The sequence below is a fragment of the Heterodontus francisci genome, chromosome 4 (genome assembly GCF_036365525.1).
Source record: "Heterodontus francisci isolate sHetFra1 chromosome 4, sHetFra1.hap1, whole genome shotgun sequence".
In the NCBI taxonomy this organism is placed as follows: Eukaryota; Metazoa; Chordata; class Chondrichthyes; order Heterodontiformes; family Heterodontidae; genus Heterodontus; species Heterodontus francisci.
Genome location: NC_090374.1, coordinates 135,469,775 through 135,493,776, shown reverse-complemented (window position 1 = coordinate 135,493,776; position 24,002 = coordinate 135,469,775). Strand labels below are relative to the sequence as shown.

The 24,002-nt window shown below is 42.2% G+C and overlaps 1 protein-coding gene across 1 annotated transcript in view; it reads right to left on the bottom strand.

Moving 5' to 3' along the window:
- Positions 1-5,586: 5,586 nt before the first annotated feature.
- The window catches only part of dmrt1 (doublesex and mab-3 related transcription factor 1), a 182,158-nt gene continuing 163,742 nt past the window's right edge, over positions 5,587-24,002 (bottom strand). The window contains exon 8 of the mRNA XM_068028896.1: positions 5,587-5,735. Within this exon, the coding sequence (XP_067884997.1) occupies positions 5,587-5,735 (149 nt within the window). The remainder of the gene's footprint in view (positions 5,736-24,002) is intronic.

Here is a 24,002-nt window from a genome sequence, read left to right as displayed (position 1 = left end):
ACAGATTCTATATTGAAGGAATTCTGTTGGAAAGATTCCTTCCATTTACCTCCTGAGCTAACTGTTGTTTGTGGACGATCATGAATGAAGAAGCATTTCCCAATTATCAACTGCAAGTTTTTGAGAATAAATGCACGGTGTTGATGTCAATTGTTAATCTTCTTCTTGGGAGGATCATCACGCATCAAATACATAGATCATCCCAACAGTTAGTGTCATTGCTGGCACAAAACAGATATAAAGCAAATAAAGCTCCATGCAAAATTAAAGAAGTACAAATACCAATGTAAACAAGAGTCATTTGAAAGAGACAATATAACATTGAGTTCAGATGTCAGCAACAAATTGCAAGAGTTGAGTTTATGCTATCACCTGAGTCCCTTTATCAAGTTACCATTGTGCATTCATTTTGAGGTAATCACTTATTCTTATGTTCTTTCAATGTTTTCTTTGCTTATAAAGATAATGACTGAATGCAGAAGATTGGAACAATTCTCCACATTTATGAATTATCACAATACCAGATAGTGGAAATATTGTTCTGTCCCGCATTTGTATTTTGAAATTTCACGAGCACATTTTCTCCCAAGCTAAAGCCAGATCTAATTATCGATAATCTCTTGTTCCTTTGAACGTGTATAAAATTCCATTCCTTTCTCCTTGATTTTAACCATTTTCTTTTTGAAACTGAATAAAACTGTGACACATCAATAACAGTGATACCTTTGCATGGTACTTCTTTACCTCAGTAACAGTATCACATTTCCCAGAAATTAGTCAGAGAATTTTAATGATAATAAATTATGAGGTTCATACCTGCTGAAGGTTAATCCCCATTACATAGTAATTCCCAATAATTAACACTGTTTAACCAGATTTTATGATTTCTTAAATCAGTTACTGGATATTTAATTTTACTATGAATTATTCACTAATGATGAACATTGTCTTGCTGACTTCTTTTTGCCTCAGGAGGGATTTATTATTTATTTACAATATGTTGGAAACATAAAATGAAAGCACAACAAAGTACTGGTCACCCCGATTGTTCAGAATGTGTTTTATTGATTTTAATAAGATATTTCAACAGACAGGTATGGAACAAACACCCACCAACGGCTCCTGTCTTGGCTTCTCTACCACTAAGGCTTGTTACACAGGGCCAGGGCACACTCCTGCTGCAGCCTGACAAGTGTGATGAAATGGTCTTTCTTAACTAAACTCGTAAACCACAGGGTAATAAAACTCAATCTTCTGTGAAATCCAATTAAGTCATTATCTGACTGATTGTATCTTTAATTGAAAACAGAAGTGACAGTAAATTTCTGTGATATATCAGGATCAATCGATACTACCATACAATTTGGTCTCAAGAAGTGATTTATAATGTCAGACCCATATAGGTAACTCAACATTATTCTCCCTAAAACCACTGGTGGATGAAATTAAGAGTAAGTGCATTTAATAAAAAAACAAGATGGCCAAGTTATTGATTACAATGGATGTGGTGAAATCAAGGAGACATTTTTAATGCACAAAGCAAAGAAAATACAAGTAATTTCTTTTTTTCTATCCAGCATCAAATATATATCTGCCCAGAAATTCAATTCAATTCAAAAATTTCATCTGACATTAAGTCAGTGGCTACTGTATATGTCTCGATGCTTACAATCATGTTATCACAGATATTCTGTGAAAGGACAAAAAACTTACAACACAGAACCAAATTGTTCAAAAACACTTGGTAAAATGCATTAATGTAAACAACATCAGCAAAAATGATTACTGTTTAGTAACAGTAAGCAAGGCATGATTTCTTCAAGGTTTTTTATGAGAGGAATTCAGGGAATCATTTTTTGTGACATCTATATAAAAAGCTAAAATTGGGTGAAAATATTAAATGATCGAAATATCTAGTTTGAGATTCTCTGGAGACATTTGCCAGAACTTGCAACTTGAATGGGGGTGTAAACGGGTGATATCGGACGGGCTGCCTGTTACATGCCCCACCCAAGTCAATAGAAAGGAAAGTCAGCCAGGGTTTGTAACAGGCAGCTGATCCAATATTTTACACCCCTGCCAACATTGAAATCTCTGCCCATTGCTGTGGAACAAGTTTGGGTGAAATGACTCCTTTAATTATATTGCTTTAATTAAAGACTTGTGAATAGGAAATCAGAATCACAGCGTCTTGCTTTTTTGTCAGATCATCAGAACAAACTTCAGGAGTGGGGAAGACTTCCTCTGGGTGCTATGCGTTAGAGGTGTTGTAAACACAACAGGAAGATTTAGTCTTATCGATACTTGTAGCAAAATCATAAAAAGGCTCCTCCAGAACACTCTTACATGAAATAGTGAATGCAGAATATCTTCCTGGTCTATTTACAATGTCGCTAACACAGTGATCAGAAGAAATGTTCGCCAGGTTTCAACAGTTAAAAGTGATTCACCATTTTGAGTACATGGTTTTAAGTCTTGGCAACTATGTGCAATGATTTCAGCCATTTCAAAGAAGGACTGGAGAGGAATATGGTCTGGTTTTACCAGGTTTAACCCTAAAAATTCATGCCTTAACAGTAACACTTTCACAAAAAAGCAATTTTAAAAAGTTTTTTTTCTGCTTATAACAATGTTTTCCAATCCCCTATATAAAAAAATAAACCAGTTCATATAGTGAGTTATTTTAATAGGATAAAAAAAATAAGAACTAGTGAAAGGAACACTTTGGGTGTACTCACATTACAAGTTTAGCATCAGCATGCAATGCCTGGTTCCAGCTTCATGTCAGTGCTAAACATGCGTAGTATAAATCGGGTGTTAAGGGTTGAAGTGACTCTGAAGTCAAGTGGAATGAGACACCCCCCTCTCACTTTGCTTCAACATCGCTGCATATACTCTATAACTACAGGCTGGGTCCAAACTGAAACCTCTTCACACTGACTATGCAGCTGTAGTGTAAAAGCATCCTCTGACAGGGTCAAAGAAATACTATACTTTGGAAAAGCCTCATTAGTGGTAGAATGGTTCATACTGCAATTCCACAGATATTGATCTGCTATATCAGCCTGTAATTATACATGAACACCAAATTGTCACTAATAAGACTAAGAATTAGAAACAGAGCAGCAATGATCTTCCATTCTGCTAGGACTGCCATTTTATGGGACGTAAAACACCGCAGATTGTATGTCCCTCCCCTTCCACATCTCCTTTGCAGCTAACCAATTCCATGGACGTGGCTGCATGTGGCCAGATATGTAAGTGAGGCTATTGTATCTGTCATTAGCAATACTTGACTCTAAGAGAATGCAAGGGGCTTGTGGGAATAGCTGGTAAGAATCGTTTACCATCCTAACAAAAATTACTTTGAAAAAGATCCACAGAATGACTAAAGAGAAAATAAATGAAAACAGGGGAGGAAAAACACAAAACATCATGGGGGTGACTTTCCGTGGGGTTCTCGCAATTGCTTGCTGTAACATTGACAGGACGAGCTTTATCCACCCTGGAAAACGCTGTTAATCTAGGGGTCCCATGGCCCTTCACCAAAGTTAAGGCTGGTGGGTTGGAGGACCCCTGCGGAAAGTCATCCCCCACCCGTGTTACCTTTTTAATATCTGTACTGATGACACATAACACGCAGTGGGTAGGCTCTTCCACACACTGAGTTGTTTTCATTTAGTACAAGCATCTGTCTTAAATTTAAGACACAAAAGGAATGGTCTTCCCGTGCCAATTTGTTCTGAATCTGCTGCGGTGTAACCAAACAATTAAATCTTTTCTACATGCTGGTGGAAAAATATCATACACAAACACAACCAAACACATATATGCAAATAAATAAAAATAAAATTAATAATAAGTGCACATGCGTCAAACCAAATGCAGACAACACCCTGCATATATTAAAGTTGAAAGTTACTTACAGACAAAAATCTATTATTAAAATGACCCACTATATGGCAACGCTGCAAAATATTCTTAATTTTCACTTGCCACCCTAAACTAGTGTGTGACAAAAGCCTGATGAGGACAAATTATCAATGCCTTCAGCATTTGCTTTTGACTGTGTCACAGTTATTATATGAAATACAATACTATACACATTCAACTTATTATACAAGCATTTTAGGTTGCATACAAAGTTTTTAAGTACTGTTCTGACATTTTGAACTCTGCAGCTCTGTTTAATGATTACTCTGGGTACAGGGGGGAAAAACTTGTGTTAAACAAATTCTGGGTCTGATTTTCAGAAAGTACATGATATAAGAGCAATTATCACTTGTGATTTTCTTTTATGTAAAAATTCACATTACTATTTTCAGCACTTAATGGAATTACAAAATGCAAATGAATGCTTATTGACAAAAACATCATGGGGAGGTTGCAGAGAGGATTATTCATGGGGTGCAAACCATAAATTTGGTTGGTGTTTGAGTCTAATTTTTTCAAATAATAAATTATATTGGGAACCAACAAAAGCAACCTGGGACACAAATCTAGAGGTTTGCGATTTTTATCTGCAGTTTGAAAGGTTCTACAAGATTGTGTTATTAATTATGGCAGAAACACCTACTGCTCCCGAATATCAAGGCTAGGGCTGGATATTTTTCACTTTTTTTTTTGGCTACATGTTACATAGATGGAATTTGTCTTGCTTGATTAGTAGTCCACATGTTTGTATGAAACTCGTTTGCTTTTTATATCAGAGGTTTTCTTTGTAAATGCGTTTAATACCTTTACTAAAATAGAGCAAGGGAATTTCATGAGAATATGCTACCCATATCGTATAGTGGAATTTGAACCACATGGTCATCTAGGGCGAAACATGTCAAATTTCATGGATTTAATAAAAAATACCTCAAATCTCACTATCCAACTTCAATTTTATCATGAAAAAATCAGGAAGGAAACCTGAATGATAGGTAATACAGATCTATTGCTTTGGACATATACTTGGGTTTCCAACCAATTCAGCTGACTCGTGTTTACCAAAGACCCCGACAAATCCTGATACAAAGTCATTGGCTTTAGTGCTAAGTTCTTGCTAATATTACAGTGATTTTTTTTGACAAGATTAATTCAACGTGACATTTGATTACAAAAAAATGTGCAATCTGTGAGGCTGTGAAAAGCTTTCAGTCCTAGTCGAGAGAATTCAAAAAGGACCACAAAATCTCTGTTAGGATAATAAATGGGGTCAATCTACTAATGGCTCATAGAGTTACCAGACTTTTGAAAATCAGCCCATTGTTCAACAACGAATTAAATTGTCCATGTGTACATATGATGCATAAAAATTTGAATCTGATAATTCAGAGTCAAAGCAGTGTATGCAGCCTGGCAAAAAATACATTATAGTACATTTGTTTTTATTCTATCAAGTAATGCTTTCAGTCAGGGTGGCAAAGGGTTAGTAATTAATTGCTGTGGCATTATTTATTGAACTGTAGTTTTTGAAACTATCCAACAACACTGTAAGAAATACAACAAAAACATGTTTTTCTGCATTTGAGCAGAGGCTAAAATACCCTATTCAGATTCATGCCTTGTATGATCCAGTAGTTTAAACATCACTGTCATTACTCACTCTGCACTCTCAATAATGGAATCGACAGAGAAGGTGCCAGACTCGGTGACAGATTCACACTCTTGTTTAATGCTTCCGGTGCTGACAGGGGAACTGCTGGACAGAGAGATCAAACCTGAGTCCTGACTACTGGAAGGTGAAAATACTGCAATGAAACAAATAGTAAAAACCTGGTTTAATATTTTTCATGTCTGATATTTTGTGAAATCATAGCTTTAACCCATATATAATTCAGATGAACACATCATCTGACAAGTCACATGTTAAAAAAACCCTATAAATCAAGGGGTTCTTGGTGGAGCAGTGGATTAGTAAATTCTTTCCTTTTACATTTGGGATCTAGATGGAAATGTAGCCCAGATAAATGAGATGATAGTTTCCCCTATCTTCTAGCTATATCTGTCCTCTGTGCAATGACTTTGGGCAATCTCAATCTGATTCATGGACTGGACATGGACCAGCTGCATAAAACTGGCACTAAATAGCAATCTCACTCAGAGACCACAAGATGATTGCCTGTGGGAAGTTGACATTTAGGGAGTGCTCTTCTGAGATTGGGATTAAGACACATTATTATTAGAAGAAGCTTTCTCTAAGCTGGTTGTACAATAACTGACCTTGGAATGCTTGGTGCTGACCGTGAGTGCCTGAATTAGAAAAATGTTCCATTTCCAGCACTAGCATTGCTCATCTTTATGACAACAAAAATTCACCAAAAATGGCAAAGTAAGTTTTTTAAAAGATAGATGTGAGATTTATGTGAGGAATTGCTGAAGATCTACAGTCAACAGATGGTGGGACCTTAACAGGTTTATACTGGATATCACCTATTGGTAAGATTGAGGTTATTCCTTTTCTGATAAAATCTAGTTGACCACCAGCACACCTCCTCCTTTACTGGGAAGGGCAGATAATTCTGGGTTGGATGCGGAAGAAATTTTTCGTCAGCCACTGTCAATAAATTTGGTCACCAGCCAACAGGAAGCTCAGCTCAGTTATGCTTTTCTATGATGTGAGATTTTGTAAATGTGGGACTTGCAAACTGAGATCAAGGAAGAACATCAAATGATGACTGATGTTTTGAATGCAATGACTGTCTTTTCCATCAAATGAAAACTGAAAAGTGTCTGGTTAATGTGGCGCCTATTGCAAATGAAAATGCTGTGTAGGGTTGTGAATTTAGTTTCTTTTGTTCATTAAAACAATACTTCTTCTCAGCAGTCCGGTCAGCGTACAATATGTACAATTTCCTAGACAAGAGAGCTCCAATGTAACCTGCTCTTTAGTAGGCCTCTATACATATCATGCCTCTTGATTTTCTCTCCTTAGTAATCAAGAAGATCCAAGCTGTTATGTGTCTCTGCGTAATACCATGGCCAAGTGGTATAGTGATAAAATGCCACAGACCAATAACAGACACATTAGTGTCTCCATGCCATTTTTTTTTTGCCCATTTACAAACCTCTCCCACATCTTTTGGTCTCATTTGCACATCTCCATCTGCCCTCATGCCCTTTCTATCACCATTGTGATACTGCCTTGTTCCCCAGTGAAATCTGCCCCCTACATTTTAGGTAGTTAGCAACAGTGAGCAGCACAGGAGCGCAATGGCAGGAGTGGAAGTGTTAATAGATGAGCTTGGGGTGAGATGAGAGGTCAGAATGGGGAGGTGAGGAGACAGTAGCTCTCTGCTGACTCATGGTAAACAGCACCATAGGAGATTCACACTTAAAAAAAAAATCCTAACCATTTTCTGTCCACTTCTATTGTCTTTTATTTCTGGACTTTTTAAATTAAGTTATGGTAGTGGTATTGCGATGCCAATATCATCACCCTCTATAAAAACAAAGGTGACCGCGGTGACTGCAACAACTACCGTGGAATCTCCCTGCTCAGCATAGTGGGGAAAGTCTTTGCTCGAGTAGCGCTGAACAGGCTCCTGAAGCTGGCCGAGCGCGTCTACCCTGAGGCACAGTGTGGCTTTCGAGCAGAGAGATCGACCATTGACATGCTGTTCTCCCTTCGTCAGATACAGGAGAAATGCCGTGAACAACAGATGCCCCTCTACATTGCTTTCATTGATCTCACCAAAGCCTTTGACCTCGTCAGCAGACGTGGTCTCTTCAGACCACTAGAAAAGATTGGATGTCCACCAAAGCTACTAAGTATCATCACCTCATTCCATGACGATATGAAAGACACAATTCAACATGGTGGCTCCTCCTCAGAGCCCTTTCCTATCCTGAGTGGCGTGAAAAGGGCTGTGTTCTCGCACCCACACTTTTTGGGATTTTCTTCTCCCTGCTGCTTTCACATGCGTTCAAGTCCTCTGAAGAAGGAATTTTCCTCCACACAAGATCAGGGGGCAGGTTGTTCAACCTTGCCCGTCTAAGAGCGAAGTCCAAAGTACGGAAAGTCCTCATCAGGGAACTCCTCTTTGCTGACGATGCTGCTTTAACATCTCACACTGAAGAGTGCCTGCAGAGTCTCATCGACAGGTTTGCGGCTGCCTGCAATGAATTTGGCCTAACCATCAGCCTCAAGAAAACGAACATCATGGGGCAGGACGTCAGAAATGCTCCATCCATCAATATTGGCGACCACGATCTGGAAGTGGTTCAAGAGTTCACCTACCTAGGCTCATCTATCACCAGTAACCTGTCTCTAGATGCAGAAATCAACAAGCGCATGGGAAAGGCTTCCACTGCTATGTCCAGACTGGCCAAGAGAGTGTGGGAAAATGGCGCACTGACACGGAACACAAAAGTCCGAGTGTATCAGGCCTGTGTCCTCAGTACCTTGCTCTATGGCAGCGAGGCCTGGACAACGTATGCCAGCCAAGAGCGACGTCTCAATTCATTCCATCTTCGCTGCCTCCGGAGAATACTTGGCATCAGGTGGCAGGACCGTATCTCCAACACAGAAGTCCTCGAGGCGGGCCAACATCCCCAGCTTGTACACACTACTGAGTCAGCGGCGCTTGAGATGGCTTGGCCATGTGAGCCGCATGGAAGATGGCATGATCCCCAAAGACACATTGTACAGCGAGCTCGCCACTGGTATCAGACCCACCGGCCGTCCACGTCTCCGCTTTAAAGACGTCTGCAAACGCGACATGAAATCCTGTGACATTGATCACAAGTCGTGGGAGTCAGTTGCCAGCGTTCGCCAGAGCTGGCGGGCAGCCATAAAGACGGGGCTAAAATGTGACGAGTCGAAGAGACTTAGTAGTTGGCAGGAAAAAAGACAGAGGCGCAAGGGGAGAGCCAACTGTGCAACAGCCCCGACAAACAAATTTCTCTGCAGCACCTGTGGAAGAGCCTGTCACTCTAGCCTTTATAGCCACTCCAGGCGCTGCTTCACAAACCACTGACCACCTCCAGGCGCGTATCCATTGTCTCTCGAGATAAGGAGGCCCAAAAGAAAGAAAAAGAATTGACATGTTTCTAGTGATAACAGACTGATAAACAAAATACAGAAATCTGATGACTGACAAATATGGTGACCTTGTAGAACCTCTGCCAGTATCCCTTCAGACTCCCGAGGATCCAGGGACACCAGATTAAAAACCTATGAGTTATTTGAAACAGGAACCTCCACTGGTAATGTCCAGCACCAGGGCGACTCACCTAACACCATCATGTAAGGCCAGGGATGAGAAATAAAGAACATACTGCCGTGCAAGGTGTTCTTCTGAGGCTGGGGTGGTGATGTTTTGTTGGGCAGAGTAGGGACTGCACTCTACATCCAACAGTGCAATACATGACTTGGGTGCCTGATACTTGAAAGCATTCCACTCCAAGTCCCTTACACTAATGAGTACAAAAACTCACGAGAATAAAAAAGTTCATTCACATTTGGGCTACTCGTCAGTTCTTGAGCCTCATTGCTACCTGGGAAACCACTTTTTGGTGTAAAACAGAAGCATCAGGGATGAATTTTGCTTTGCAATTTCCCATGCCAGATCTCCCTGGAACTATTCCAGCTGTCAAATGAGAAGCTGGTAACTTTTATTTGTGCAAGAAGGCCTGCCTGAAACAGGTGCCAGGTACTTTAGATATGCAGATCGGGATCCCAACATGAAATTGGCGTACAAGTGGGTGGAGATTGTGCTGCGCATGCTCTGTCCAGTCATTCTGGCTCAGGCATCCTAACCAGCAGCTCTTAACGAGACTGTTGGAGGCTGATAAAATACAGATAACAAACCTTTTACAAGTTGCATTTCTGTGGAGCTGGGAGGAGCAGAAATAGATTGTTGCCAGCCCGATCATGGCCTTTTCCACATTGCCTCCCCACAAGGACCTGTGTGGGGGCCATGCCAGTCTGGTCTTGGACCCTCCCCCAACTCTACCTGGCTTGACATTAGAGACAGCCACAAATTCTAAGACTCCAAGTGGCAAGCAACATCAGAATGCCCGATTGGAATCCGCAGCTTTCCTGTTTCAGTCAAATAGCGTCTGATGCTGAAACTGGCTCAGGCCTCTCAGTGAAACCTTCAAAGGGTTACCCATTTGCGACTGCATAGTGAATTCCTTCCCCCAATATTTTCGAGAGTCAGAGGGTGGGAGAAAACTGACAGAACGACAGGCAGAAGAAGGGATTTAGTACTAATATATCACTAACCAGCCACAATCTCTGGTATTACATTAGTGAATCTCAATCTTACTTAAAGCAAAGGATAGTCACATTCCTAAAATTTCTGACACAGCAGATAATCAAAACAGTCAATTATTCCAACTGGGTTCTTCTGTTACCTTTTACAATTTGATTTAATTAAACACAAGAGAATTTTTATTGGAGCTGTCAAATAAATCAAACCACAATAATTTGACCCAGTAACTGGAAATTTAGTCACAACAAAGAGATACTTGTGTGTGACTTATAACTGGTAAAGTACCACAATAAAAGAAGAAAAATTGAGAGTAGCCAAGCCACAATATTCCTGGACCATAATAAGCTATCAGATTACTAGCCACGGAAGATACATGAACCAATTGAAGGGTTCTTGACCCACCTAACCTTTACAAATAACAGCTGAGTTCAAATCCACCCACACCTCTTATTCTCGCCTGGCATGAATGTAATTATGGAGCAGGCATGGTGGTAATTTTTCTCCTCATTAACTTCCTGATTGGTTTCATCCTCGGGCTCCCATAAGGCAGCAATCTGTCAACAATTGCAAGCGGCCAATCATTTAACACTAATGTTTGTGTAACTAAATGCAAGAGGTTCTGCCTGTGTTGCCTGTACAAATGATAATAGCGCACAGGTACATTAATGTCCTGGTGTTAATTTGGCTTGTGTTCATCAAGAGGAAATCTATGATGCAATTAGCAAAGTGCACTGGTAGTCGGGTGGTTTGTACTAAGTTAAATCACCGCAGGCAATACAGCACTTTGGTGTAAGTGTCAGTTTATTATGTTTGATTATCTCCATTCTACCATGCAATGTAAATTAGTGTCAAGGGACTCTCCAACAGAACTGAACAGTTTACAGGACTGCTCCACTATGTGAAAGATAAAAGAGACATCAGGTCCATGCACATTTTTTTTGTGCTTATAAAAACAAAAGTACCTTTGTTGCTCAGCAGCAGCAATATGCTCATAAATAGAACAGAAAAATAGCAATGTACCAAGAAATTGTAGCCCGCTCATTCAGTAAAAGTTGATTCTGCATCATTTTGGAAAGATACAGTGGCACAAATACCAAAGAGACATTTCATCTCCTTAAAAACAAGTATAATTCATTGGCTGAAGCCAAGATCAGGATCCAATGTAATGTAAGCCTACACTTGAAACATTCCCATTTGGATGAAGAACTGGAAGGCAATTACCCATGCAACGTTACACCAGAATTAGAAAGCATTAGACTGTGGCAGAGTAGAAAAGTTTGATTTCAGCTTTGGCTCATTGGATGCACTCTTATCTCTGGGTCAGAAGGTTGTGGGTTCAAGTCCCACTCCAGATACTTAACACGTAATCAAGTGGCAGAATGGAGTTCACTCAGGCAAAGGTGCACCTCGTTTCAGTGATGCCTCCTTGGATGTGCTGCTGGAGGCTGTGAAGAGTCTGAGCGATACTCATTACTATTAACCAGAGCAAGCCTGCAGCAGAGGCCAAAGTTGGAGTGGCCCATGTTTGGAGTTAGTGGAGGAGGTTAGCAGCAGGAGCATGCTGCCAAGCTCCTGGATTTAGTGCAGAAAGCACTTTAATGACCTAAGCAGGTCAGGGAAAGTGAGTTCAGGAGCACACTCACCTATTTGCTGCTGTGCTCATTACCCCACCCCCTCACTCTGCCTTCCCAAGCCTACTGCAGAACATCACTCCTTACACCCACTTACTTTGCAGGTACATTCCTCCTTCTCTTTCTATGCACTTCCTCACATCTCAATCTATCTATCGACTGCTCCCACTCCCCCTTATGCAAAGCCATGCCTTGCCCTCATTGTCACCCTCATCAAATGCACTTCATTCATCTGATGAACACATGCCATTACACTGAGTCACAGGTCTCCTCTTCCCCTTAATGCAGAAGAAGAGAGTACAGAACGAGGGAGAGAGAACTGAAGCGGACCTTCCAAACAGCTGATAAGTGCAGAGCAGGAGGCATTGGAGATCAGAGCAGTTTCAGCATCCCTGGCTGTTAGACAAAGGGATCTCCCAGCACAATTAAAACAAAGCCACCCACATATCATACGGCACTCAGTAATGTTGACTTGATTTCAACAATGAGTGAAATATGATCATCTTCATATAACGATAAGTTGCAACATCTTGCCTTCCCAGGACTAATTGATATCTTTTATCTCCCACAGGCCTTCATGTGTGTAGCAGCAATTGGTAGAATTCACCGACGACGATTTCTCAAAGGAACTGAGTCTTCTCATCACAGGAATCATGCAGACCATGCGCCAGCCCAGATACTCACTTTGATGGGACCAGTATGGCAAGGAGTTGCGTTTTTACCTCGTGACGCACTCTTCACAAGTGACCAAGAGCAGATGGTGGAGACAGGGCCAGCAGTGGAGAATTCGTGTTGGAGGGCGGAGATCTCTGCAAGCTCTGCTCAGCTGGACACAGATGCAGCACCCAGGGACCATCGATCAAGAGGAGAATCACTGAGCAGTAGACAATGTGCGATGCATTAACAGGCCTTCAAAAAAGACTCACCCCAACTGCAAATAGATTGGAAGATTCCACCTCAAGCATGAGGGGATGATGTCACAAGCCGCTGAGTTGAAGGACACCATTGGCTGGCATACGCTCCAATCACATGAGTTCATGCATGCCTTCAACACCACTGTGCAGACTCAGGATACTCACATGTCTGCCACCTTGAATAGGTTGACAGATACCATTGCCTTGGGCTTACTGATCTGCACCAAAGTGTTCTCCAGCACACTGGTAGCAGTGAAGTGCAGCTGGACTATGAGAGGGATGATGGCAAAGGCGACATGGAAGTGGGGACCTCAAGCACTTCAACTTCTCACTCACAGCCCACCTCTGTCAGTACCTCACATGCTGCCTTGCCCCCTGAAGGTTGAATCTATCCCTGCACAGATGCAGGTGGAGCCGTCTTTGGCGGAGTCCGCGCTGGCTCCAAAACGCAGAGGATGTCAGCTAAGAGCATCTTAGCAGCCAGAGCAAGGATCTGAGCAGCCTGCTTCTATCTCTGCTGAAGCCACAGGGAAGCCATGTAGGAATAGCAGAAAAGGGAAGAGTAATACAAGGACATGCATATGGGTGTGTGAGAAAATGTTGTTTTGTTAAGTTTTTGTTCTTTATTTGGCTTGCATAAATGTTACTTTTCAAAACTTTCCCATCTTGTCCATTCTTGGGTGCTGGGTGGTAAATGGCCTTCTAAATTGCTTGAGTCGTTGGGAAAATGCTAGAATCTATTCTGAAGGATGTGATAAATGGACACTTGGATAATAATGATCTGATTGGGCATCGTCAACATGGATTTATGAAGGGAAATCATGTTGACAAACCTGTTGGAGTTTTTTGAGGATGTTACCAACAGAATTGATAAAGGGGAGTCGGTGGATGTGGTATACTTGGATTTTTAGAAGGCCTTTGATAAAGTCCCCCACTGGAGGTTAGTTAGCAAAATTAAAGCATGTGGGATAGGAGGTAATATACTGGCATGGATTAAGGATTGGTTAACAGGCAGAAAGCAGAGAGTAGTAATAAACGGGTCATTCTCGCATTGGCAGGCTGTGACTAATAGGGTACCGCAAGGATCAGTACTTGTGCCCCAGCTGTTCACAACATATACCAATGATTCGGATGTGGGGAACTAATGTAGTATTTCCAAGTTCGCGGATGACAGAAAACTAGGTGGGAATGTGTGTTGTGCGGAAGATGCAAAGTGGCTTCAAGGGGATTTGGACAGACTTAGTGAGTGGGCAAGAACATGGCAGATGGAATATAATGTGGAAAAATGTGAGGTTATCCACTTTGGTAGGAGGAACAGATGTGCAGAGTATTTCATAAATGGTAAGAGATTAGAAAGTGTAGATCTACAAAGGGACCTGGGTGTCCTCATCAATAAGTCAGTGAACGCTAACATGCAGGTGCAGCAAGCAATTAAGAAGGCTAATGGTATGTTAGCCTTTATCGCAAGAGGATCTGAGTACAGGAGTCGTGAAGTCTTGCTTCAATTATACAGAACCTTGGTTAGACCGTACCTGGAGTACTATGTGCAGTTTTGGTCCCCTTGCGTGCAACCAAGGTTCACCAGACTTGTTCCCGGGATGCTGGGACTGTCCTATGAAGATTGGGGAAACTGGGCCTGTATTCTCTAGAGTTTCGATGAATGAGAGGTGATCTCATTGCAACCTACAAAATACTTAAAGGGTAAGACAGGGTAGATGCAGCTAAGATGTTTCTCCTGGTTGGGGAGTCTAGAACCAAGGGACACAATTTCAAAAAAAGGGGGAAGCCATTTAGGACAGAGAGGAGGAGAAATTTCTTTACTCAGAGGGTTGTGAATCTTTGGAATTCTTTACCCAGAGTGCTGTGGAAGCTCAGTCATTGAGTATGTTTAAAGTAGAGATTGACAGATTTCTAAATACAAATGACATAAGGGGATGTGAGGATAGTGTGGGAAAAAGGCATTGTAAGTGGAAAATCAGCCATGATCATGCTGAATGGCGGGGCAGGCTCGATGGACTGAATAGCCTACTCCTGCTCCTATGTTCTATGATGAATGTGAAGATAGGAACTGATGGAGACCAATGGGGTGGGGGAATGCTGAAGGGGTGCTTGCGAAGTTGCATGACTGCTTTGTGTCAGTGGCATTTTCTGGTGACATGGGTGCAGTGGTGCAAGCTCAGTGAACCTTGCATTAATAAGGGAATCCCCGGCAGCAATGTGAGCAATGTAAGCAGTTGGGTGTGCATTGTCCTCATCACTCATCTTCACACAGAGGACACGCTCCATTGTGTTGTGTGACACAACCACCATGCTAAATGGGATAGGCTCAGAGCAGATCTAGTAACTCAAAACTGGACATCCAGAAGGCACTGTGGGCCATCCGCAGAAGCAGAATTGTATTCAACCACAATCTGTAACCTCGTGGCCCGGCATATCCTCCACTCTACCATTACCATCAAGCCGGGGGACCAACCCTGGTTCAATGAATAGTGCAGGAGAGCATGCCAGGAGCAGCACCAGGCACAGCTATAAATGAAGTATCAGCTTGGTGAAGCCATAACACAGGACTACTTGCAAGCCAAACAGCGGAAGCAGCATATGATAGACAGGGCTAAGTGATCCCACAACCAACGGATCAGATCTAAGCTCTGCGGTCCTGCCACATTCAGTCATGAATGGCGGTGGACAATTAAACAACTGACAGGAGGAGGAAGCTCCACAAATATCCCCATCCTCAACAATGGGGGAGTCCAGCACATCAGTGCAAAAGACAAGGCTGAAGCATTTGTATTCACCTTCAGCCAGAAGTGCCTCCTAAGGTCCCCCCAGCATCATAGATGCCAGTCTTCAGCCAATACGATTCACTCCACGTGATATCAAGAAATGGCTGAAGGCATTGGATACTGAAAACGCTGTGACAACGTTCCAACAATAGTACTGAAGACCTGTGCTCCAGAACTATCCCCGCCCCTAGCCAAGCTGTTCCAGTACAGCTACCACACTGGCATCTACCCGGCAATGTGGAAAATTGCCCAAGTATGTCCTGTACATAAAAAGCAGGACAAATCCAACCCAACCAATTACTACCCCATCAGTCTACTCTCGATCATCAGCAAAGTGATGGAAGATGTCATCGACACTGCTATCAAGCAGCACTTGCTTAGCAATAACATGCTCACTGACACTCAGTTTGGGTTCTGCCAGGGCCACTCAGCTCCTGACCTCATTACAGCCTTGGTTCAAACATGGACAAAAGAGCTGAACTCCAGAGGTGAGGTGAGACTGACTGCTCTTGACATCAAGGCAGCATTTGACCGAGTATGGCATCAAGGAGCCCTAGCAAAACTGGAGTCAATGGGAATCAGGGGGAAAACCCTCCGCTAGTTGGAATCATATCGAGCACAAAGAAAGACGGTTGTGGTTGTTGGAGGTCAATCATCTCAGTTCCAGGACATCAATGCAGAAGTTCCTCAAGGTAGTGTCCTAGGCCCAACCATCTTCAGCTGCTTCATCAATGACCTTCCCTCCATCAATAGGTTTGAAGTGGGAATGTTCGCTGATGATTGCACAATATTCAGCACTATTTGTGACTCCTCAGATACTGAAGCAGCCCGTGTCCATATGCAGCAAGATCTGGACAACATCCAGGCTTGGGCTGATAAGTGACAAGTAACATTCGTACCACACAAGTACAGGCAATGACCATTTCAAACAAGAGAGAATAACCATATTCCCTTGATGTTCAATGGCATTACCATCACTGAAACCCCCACTATCAACATTGATCAAAAACTGAACTGGACCAGCCACATAAATACTGTGGCTACAAGAGCAGGTCAGAGGCTAGGAATTCTGCAGCGATTAACTCACCTCTCGTTTCCCCAAAGCCTGTCCACCATCTACAAGGCACAATGTCAGGAGTGTGTTGGAATACTCTCCACTTGCCTGGATGGGTGCAGCTCCAACAACACTCAAGAAGCTCGACACTATCCAGGCCAAAGCAGCTCACTTGATTATTACCCCATTCACTACCTTCAACATTCACTCCCTCCACCACTGACGCACAGTGGCAGCAATGTGTACCATATACAAGATGCACTGCAGCAACTCACCAAGGCTCCTTCGACAGCACCTTCCAAACCCGCGACCTCTGCCACCTCAAAGGACAAGGGCAGCAGACGCATGAGAACACCACCAACTGCAATTTCCCCTCCAAGCCACACACCATCCTGACTTGGAACTATATCGCCATTCCTTCACTGTCGCTGGGTCAAAATCCTGCAACTCCCTTCCTAACAGCACTGTGGGTGTACCTACACCACATGGAGTGGTTCAAGAAGGCAGCTCACCACCACCTTCTCAAGGGCAATTAGGGTTGGGCAATAAATGCTGGCCTAGCCAGCAACGCCCACATCCCATGAACGAAGAAAAAAAATTACCCACCTCCTCCTCTGCCTCCTCCCTCTCCGAATCATCCAAGGAGCATCTGAGCTGTTTGCTCTGCTCCCCTTGCAGGTACGAGCCTTACTGCTGCGCTGTGCAGTGCATAGCACACAACCATTCTGGAGACCCTGGCTGGCACAAACTGAAGGTCGCCTTCAGATCTGTCGAAACACCCGAAGTGCATCTTCAGCACGCCGATGGCCTGTTCAGCACACATCTAATGGTGATATGGCATTCATTGTAGTGCCATTGAGTTTCAGTGGTTGGATTTCTGGTGCTTGTCATGAGCCAAATTTGCAGTGGGCATCACTGATCACATAGCATCCACCCATTAAGTCTGCTTCCAGGAGTGAAGATATCAGACAGCTTGGACTGCCACAGGACAAAAGCATCAGAGCAGCTGCCCAGGAACTTTTCACACACTTGTATGAAGAACTTTTTATAGCTGATGCACATTGATGGAGCAGAAGCCCTTGCGGTTGATGAATATGACTAGTTGACTTGGGGGTACCCGGATTGCGATGTGTGTCCTGCACCTGTGGGAAGTCAGCCAGAGCCAGAAAGTCGAATGCCCTTGAGTGTTCACTCTTACTGGCATCATCAGTGGCAAAGCTAACATAATTGACAGCCCTGGTACACAAACATCAGTCATCAGTCTTATGACTGGGAGATCCTGCATCCATCTGCAGCAGAACCCTGGAAGGATCTGGATGCAAAAACATTGAAAGCAGTGATGACTTTGACAACCACTGGTAATGCGAGGCCACCAGGTGCAGCGGGTTTTCTTCTAGGATGCTGTAGATGTCTGACACCATCTGACAAGAAGTCCTGAGCCTCCTGAGATACTGGTGTTCAAACATGTTAAGGAAATTAATCCTCTGCCTGTAGACTCAGTTACGTGTGTACTGCCTCCTGTGAGCTGCACCTCTCTGCTGTGCAGCTACAGGTCTGTGAACAGCAGTCTGCGATGGGTGCTGTTGCTGATCATTTTGGTCCTCATCTGAGGTTCAATCTAATGCAGCACAGGCGACACCCATCCTGATGTGAGACTGCAAACCTCCAAACTGTAGAAAGTAACTTCTAAATTGTACCTAAGATCATAAGAAGTACAAGCAATGAAAGGCCTTTTGTCATTTCCAGCCTGCTCCGCCATTCAATAAAATCATGGATGATCTTCTACCTCCACCTCAACTCCACCTTCCTACATTATCCTCATATCCCTTAAGTTTTTTTTTATTCTTTCATGGGATGTGGACATCGCTGGCAAGGCCAGCATTTGTTGCCCATCCCTAATTGCCCTTGACAACTGAGGGCTTGCGAGGCCATTTCAGAGGGCAGGTAAGAGTCAACCACATTGCTGTGGGTCTGGAGTCACAAGTAGGCCAGGCTAGGTAAGAACAGCAGATTTCCTTCCCTAAAGGAGATTAGTAAACTTGATGGGTCTTTACAACAATCAAAGATAGTTTCATGGCACCATTACTGAGACTAGCTTTCAATTGCAGATTTTTCTTTATTAATTAATTGAACTTATTAATTAATTGAATTTAAATTCCGCAGTTGCCATGGTGGAATTTGAACCCGTGTCCCCAGGGCATTGGTCTGGACCTCTGGATTACCAGTTTAGTGACAATATCCAAAATGTATAAATATATTCAAAGACTGAACATCCACAACTATCAGGGGTAGAGAATTCCAAAGATCCACAATCCCTTGAGTGAAGAAATTTCTCCTCATCTCAGTACTAAATGGTTGACCCCTAATTCTGAAACTGTGACCCCTAGTTCTTAGACTCCCCAGCCAATGGAAACACTCTGCCAGCATCTACCCTATCAAGCCCCTTAAGAATTTTATGTGGTTCAATGAGATCAACTGTCATTCTTTAAATTCTAGGGGACACAGGCCTAGTCTATTCAATCTCTCCTTGTAGGACAATCCCCTCCTACCAATGAACCTGTCTAGTGAACCTTTGCTGCACTCCCTCTAAGGCAAGTACATTCTTCCTTAGAACTGCACACAGTACGACAGGTATGGTGTCAGCAAAGCACAATATCATTCTAGTAAGACTTCTTTGCTCTTAGGCTCCAATCCCTTTATAATAAAGGCCAACATTCCATTTGCCTTCCTGATGTACCTGCATGTTAACTTTCTGGGATTCATGTACAAGGACACCCAGATTCCTCTGAATAACAGTATTTCCCAGTATCTGACCAATTAAAATATATTGCTTTTATATTTTCCTACCAAACACTTCTCTGCATTATATTCTATCTGCCATGTTCTTGCCCACTCACTTAACCTGTCTATATCCTTTTGCAGCCTTGGTGTCCTCTTTACAGCTTACTTATCTACCTAATTTTGTATCATTAGCAAACTTGGATACATTACACTCGGTCCCCTCATCTAAGTCATTGATATGTAAATAGCTGAGGCTCAAGCCTGCCACAACAAAAATGACCACCTTATTCCTACTCTCTGTTTACTGTCCGTTAACCAATCCTCAGTCCCTGCTAATATATTACGCCCAATCTCATGAGCCTTAATTTTTTTTAAAGTATACAAAGTAACTTCTGAGTGAAAGTGAGCAAACCCTTTCTCACTAGCAGGTAAGAAAGCAGCTGTAAGTACTGAGTATTCATTGATATCTTTGACTGAGATTGCTTCAGCCAACCCACTGCCGCTATGTACTCGCCTTGAATTCACTGACGAGTTTCATGAAGCCCGAGAAATCCATAGACCCGACATTAAAGTGAAAGTCGCGTGTCAATATCGTTCCAATTGGGCGATTAGCAAATAGAAATTGGTGACCCACCTTTCCCGAGGAGGTTGTGCACAGGCAGCTTAACACTCTGGAGTCAAATGCGCAAGTTGACGGATTGGAGCTGGCTTCCCAATGGGCTGTCAGTTTTAAACCCACACTAGCTCCCAAACCCACATGCTGATGCAGATTAAAATTCAGCCCCAGGTATCTGGTATATAGCTCTGCTGATTTGTGCTGTAGTTTTTGCGGCTAATAATAGCCATTTCTTGTGACACTGCTTTGATACTCAGTTAAACAGCAGCAGGAAAACAGATTAATTCAATAATGGTGAGGTGTCATCCCACACTGGTGGGTAATACAAACATTCATCTGAAAAGCCCCAGTAACTCTTATGATTATTGTCATAAAACTGTTTTACATCAGTCAAAGTGAAAGAAAAATCTAATTCCTAAACCACTGACGCCCACTAAGAGTAACTGGGAGGCCAGAATTCTACATCATAATGAAATGTTACTGCAGGAATCAATCAGGGGACCTGACAGCATAAAGTAAAAAAAAAAATAGATTAGGATAAAAATTAAAACAAGGGTACAGTCTGTGCAATGACATAGACAGGCCAACGTTAGTATATCTAGTCCACTTTCAGGCAGTTCAGGAGTCATTTTATTTTAACTGCCTCCCACCTACTGTGTGTATACATGTTTGCACACAATTTTCTAAATAAAAACACTCAGTTCGTTCCACACTGCTTGTCCACCCATATCCCTGGTAAGCCAACACAGTCCCTTAAATACAATTATTTCAATACATTTTGTTTTATTTTTGCTGTAATATAAAATACACGCTAGAGCTGACTTTGCTTAATTCCTAATAGCAGTCTCCTAGCGATTTTGTCTAAAACAATTACACTGAACCAAATACCTATAAAAGCCAACAACTCAGATTCCTCTAATGGGGACCGGACACTAAAGGCAATAATCATGTAGAGGGCAAAGGGTAATTAACGGTGACCTCTACCGTGCTCCATTTTCTGAGTCCTACTTACATCTAGAAATACAGTCTAAAAAAAATTGACCGAACAGTGCACTTCAAATAAAGTTTAAAGCCTGACACGTTTGGAAATTGCCTCAAGCTATACAGCTAATAGAGACCCTGTATATGGTGTTACAAGATCACATACTGTTGTCACTGACAATTACTCTAGTATTTAGCACATCTATTGCTCATCAGTGGAGCAGTCAAAGTGGCATGATGACACAGAAACAAGCCACACAACACTTGCCTCCAGCTATTTCACGTGTGGGAGTTGTGACATAATTGTAACAGAATGCAGAGATTTAATTTACTCAGAAAAACTCACCCAACTTTTAGAAAAGCACCTTGTGCCAAACACAGTTGTTTTGTCTTTATTATTCCACTATCACTTGACCTTGTCACTTTTTAAAACAAAATAATTACAAGTAAAATGAATCCTTTACTCTCAGTGGAAGATATTTTCCCCCATCAAAACTTAGCAGTTTTGACTCAAGGGAGGGTGATTTTAACTTTGAGTGATGACGTTGTCATGCAGGCCCCCATCTGCCAAGAATGAGGAACATTAATTTCGCCATATGGACATTAAATTTCAAATCGTTGCTGGGAAGAAGAGAAGGCCTGTTACAAGGGGTTGCCAGGCCCCTGGCTGGAAAGACATTTTTGCATATTAACAGACAGTGTTGTAGACAAAAGGCCATTTCCTGACACACACAATACACAAAGCCAGCAGTGGTTATACCAGTCGGTCATGTGACTACCCTGCTGGCCATCTTGGGGAGTTTTAAATTGTAGAGACCGTGTTTGAACTGGCAGAAAAGCTCTTTGCTCCTGGATTGAAAAGACCTCCCCTGGCTGGCTCGCCACAGCCTCTCCTGTCTGCTCCCATCTCTTTCTCACAAACTCCCTAAACCCACTGAAGACACATGAAACCCAACAGAGAAAAGTCTCCTACAGCAAACAAGGTTTAAGAAGAATACTGGGCCCCAACGAAAAGCAAGACCTACTTACAAGCAAGAAAAGCTCGAAAAACCGTAACAACAACTCTTCAGATATTGCCTCAAACCTTTCCACTTTATTTTTCTTCTACTCGTTTCTGTCTCTATTTGCGTGTATCGCGTATGCATGCTATCGTGCATCCATAGGCGTCAACTGACTCTTCTTCTTTAAACCGAAGACAGCATGTCTGTGTTCGTTTCTTTGCCCTATAATTGGAAAACGGTGAACAAGGATTCACCAAGGGGGAACTTAAAACCCGGTGTGTTTAAAACCCTGTTACAGTTAAGACTAGGTGAAGGCTGAAAGGGAACCTTAGACCTCTTTCTCACCTGGTCCTAACAATGTAAATCGGATGACATTGGATCAGCTGCCTATTATGTACCTATCCTGATCAGGAAAGATATTTAGCAGGCAGCAGAATCGCTATAGTTCAATTGATACTATCATCCAAAGTTAGAAATAACCCCTTAGGTTTTTGTTTGCCCTGACAAGGTGAAAAGGTTTTCTTCAGAAGTCTGAATTTTCTGCTGTTTAATCTAAGTTTTAATTGATTATTACACTCATTTAGGTTTGATGCTAATATGTAACTCACATTTATATAGCATTTTTCATGTCACTGAAGGTCTCACAATGCTTTACTGAAGGAGTAGCAGCTATTCAGCAGGAAACGAGCTAAGTTGGCAAGATAACAGAATTGCATGGCCAAAGAGATGAGTTCTGAGGAGGCCTTTGAAGGAGACAGTCAGCAAGGTAAAGAGATTTAGGGGTTAAGTCACACAGTACAGGGACATGCTAGCTCGAACACTGTAGTGGAGCAGATGCAGGGATGCATAGTTGACTAGAATAGGAGGAGCAGAGACACATGTCGGAACTTGGGTTAGAAAATGTTACAGGGATAGACTGGTGAGTGGTCATGGAAAAATGTGAAGATAAGGATGAACATTTTGTCATCTTCTAAGCAGTCTTGCACATCTGCTCAGGGCTAATTCAGAGTGCCTAGTCCAGGGTTGCATCACATACAGTCTTAGATCAGACGGTTTAGTAAGAATAAAATGTTTTCCACTTAATTTGATATTGAACAGCAAAACAAGCATCAACATTCACAAGTGGTTACAATTAAGTTTGACAAGTTATTAGGTAATCCAGCTGCCTCCATTAGAGTTTTTAAAAAGTCTTTTTTGTCACACTTGCATTTATACCATAACTAATGTGAAACTGAAATGGTGTGGAACTATTTACCAGAATTCAAGAAAATAGAGGATATTATGACTTGTTCAGAAACATAGCAACCAACTAGATAGTGTGGAATTTCAAACTGAATATCGTCAATTTCACATGGCATCAAAAGAAACCTGGAGAATAACACATCTTTTACTCTTAAGATAAACCTCAGTAGTGTAGTGACACATGAAACAGCCGGTTTCTTCCCCCATCGTCTCAATTCTCAGAACAATTATTTACAGTGTGGAATTCATAACATTGGTCAATAAAATACATAAACATGGAGAACAATCTGAACATGAGAGTGGCCCTGGAGAAACAGAGTGATGGAGAAGAGCTATCCATGGAATGGTAGATTGGGGGTTAATGTTCATGGAGTGGTGGTGCGGAGATTAAAGTTCATAGGGTGGTGGAGCACAGTTAATGTCCACAGATCTTTGTACAGTGAGTGTCTGATTTCAGCTATGATTTTCTAGGTGCTTTAAAGCACGGAGCAGGCACCTCCTACATAAGGGATTAAGGAAGAAAATAGAGGATGCATTATTATGAGATGTTCAGAAACATATCATGGCAGCCAACTAGACAGTGTGGAATTTCAAATTGAATTCTGGCAAGTGGTGTGAGACCAACACATGACATAGTTTCACACCACTTTGCTTCACACTTACTGCTGTATAAATGCAACTTGAACAAACTGAGCTTTAAAAGGTCCTTAGGCAACGGACTAAACTATCCAATAACCTTTTAGGCTTCAGTTAACATTTTTTAAACCAGAGACATGGGTGCAGGTCTGCAGCTTTTT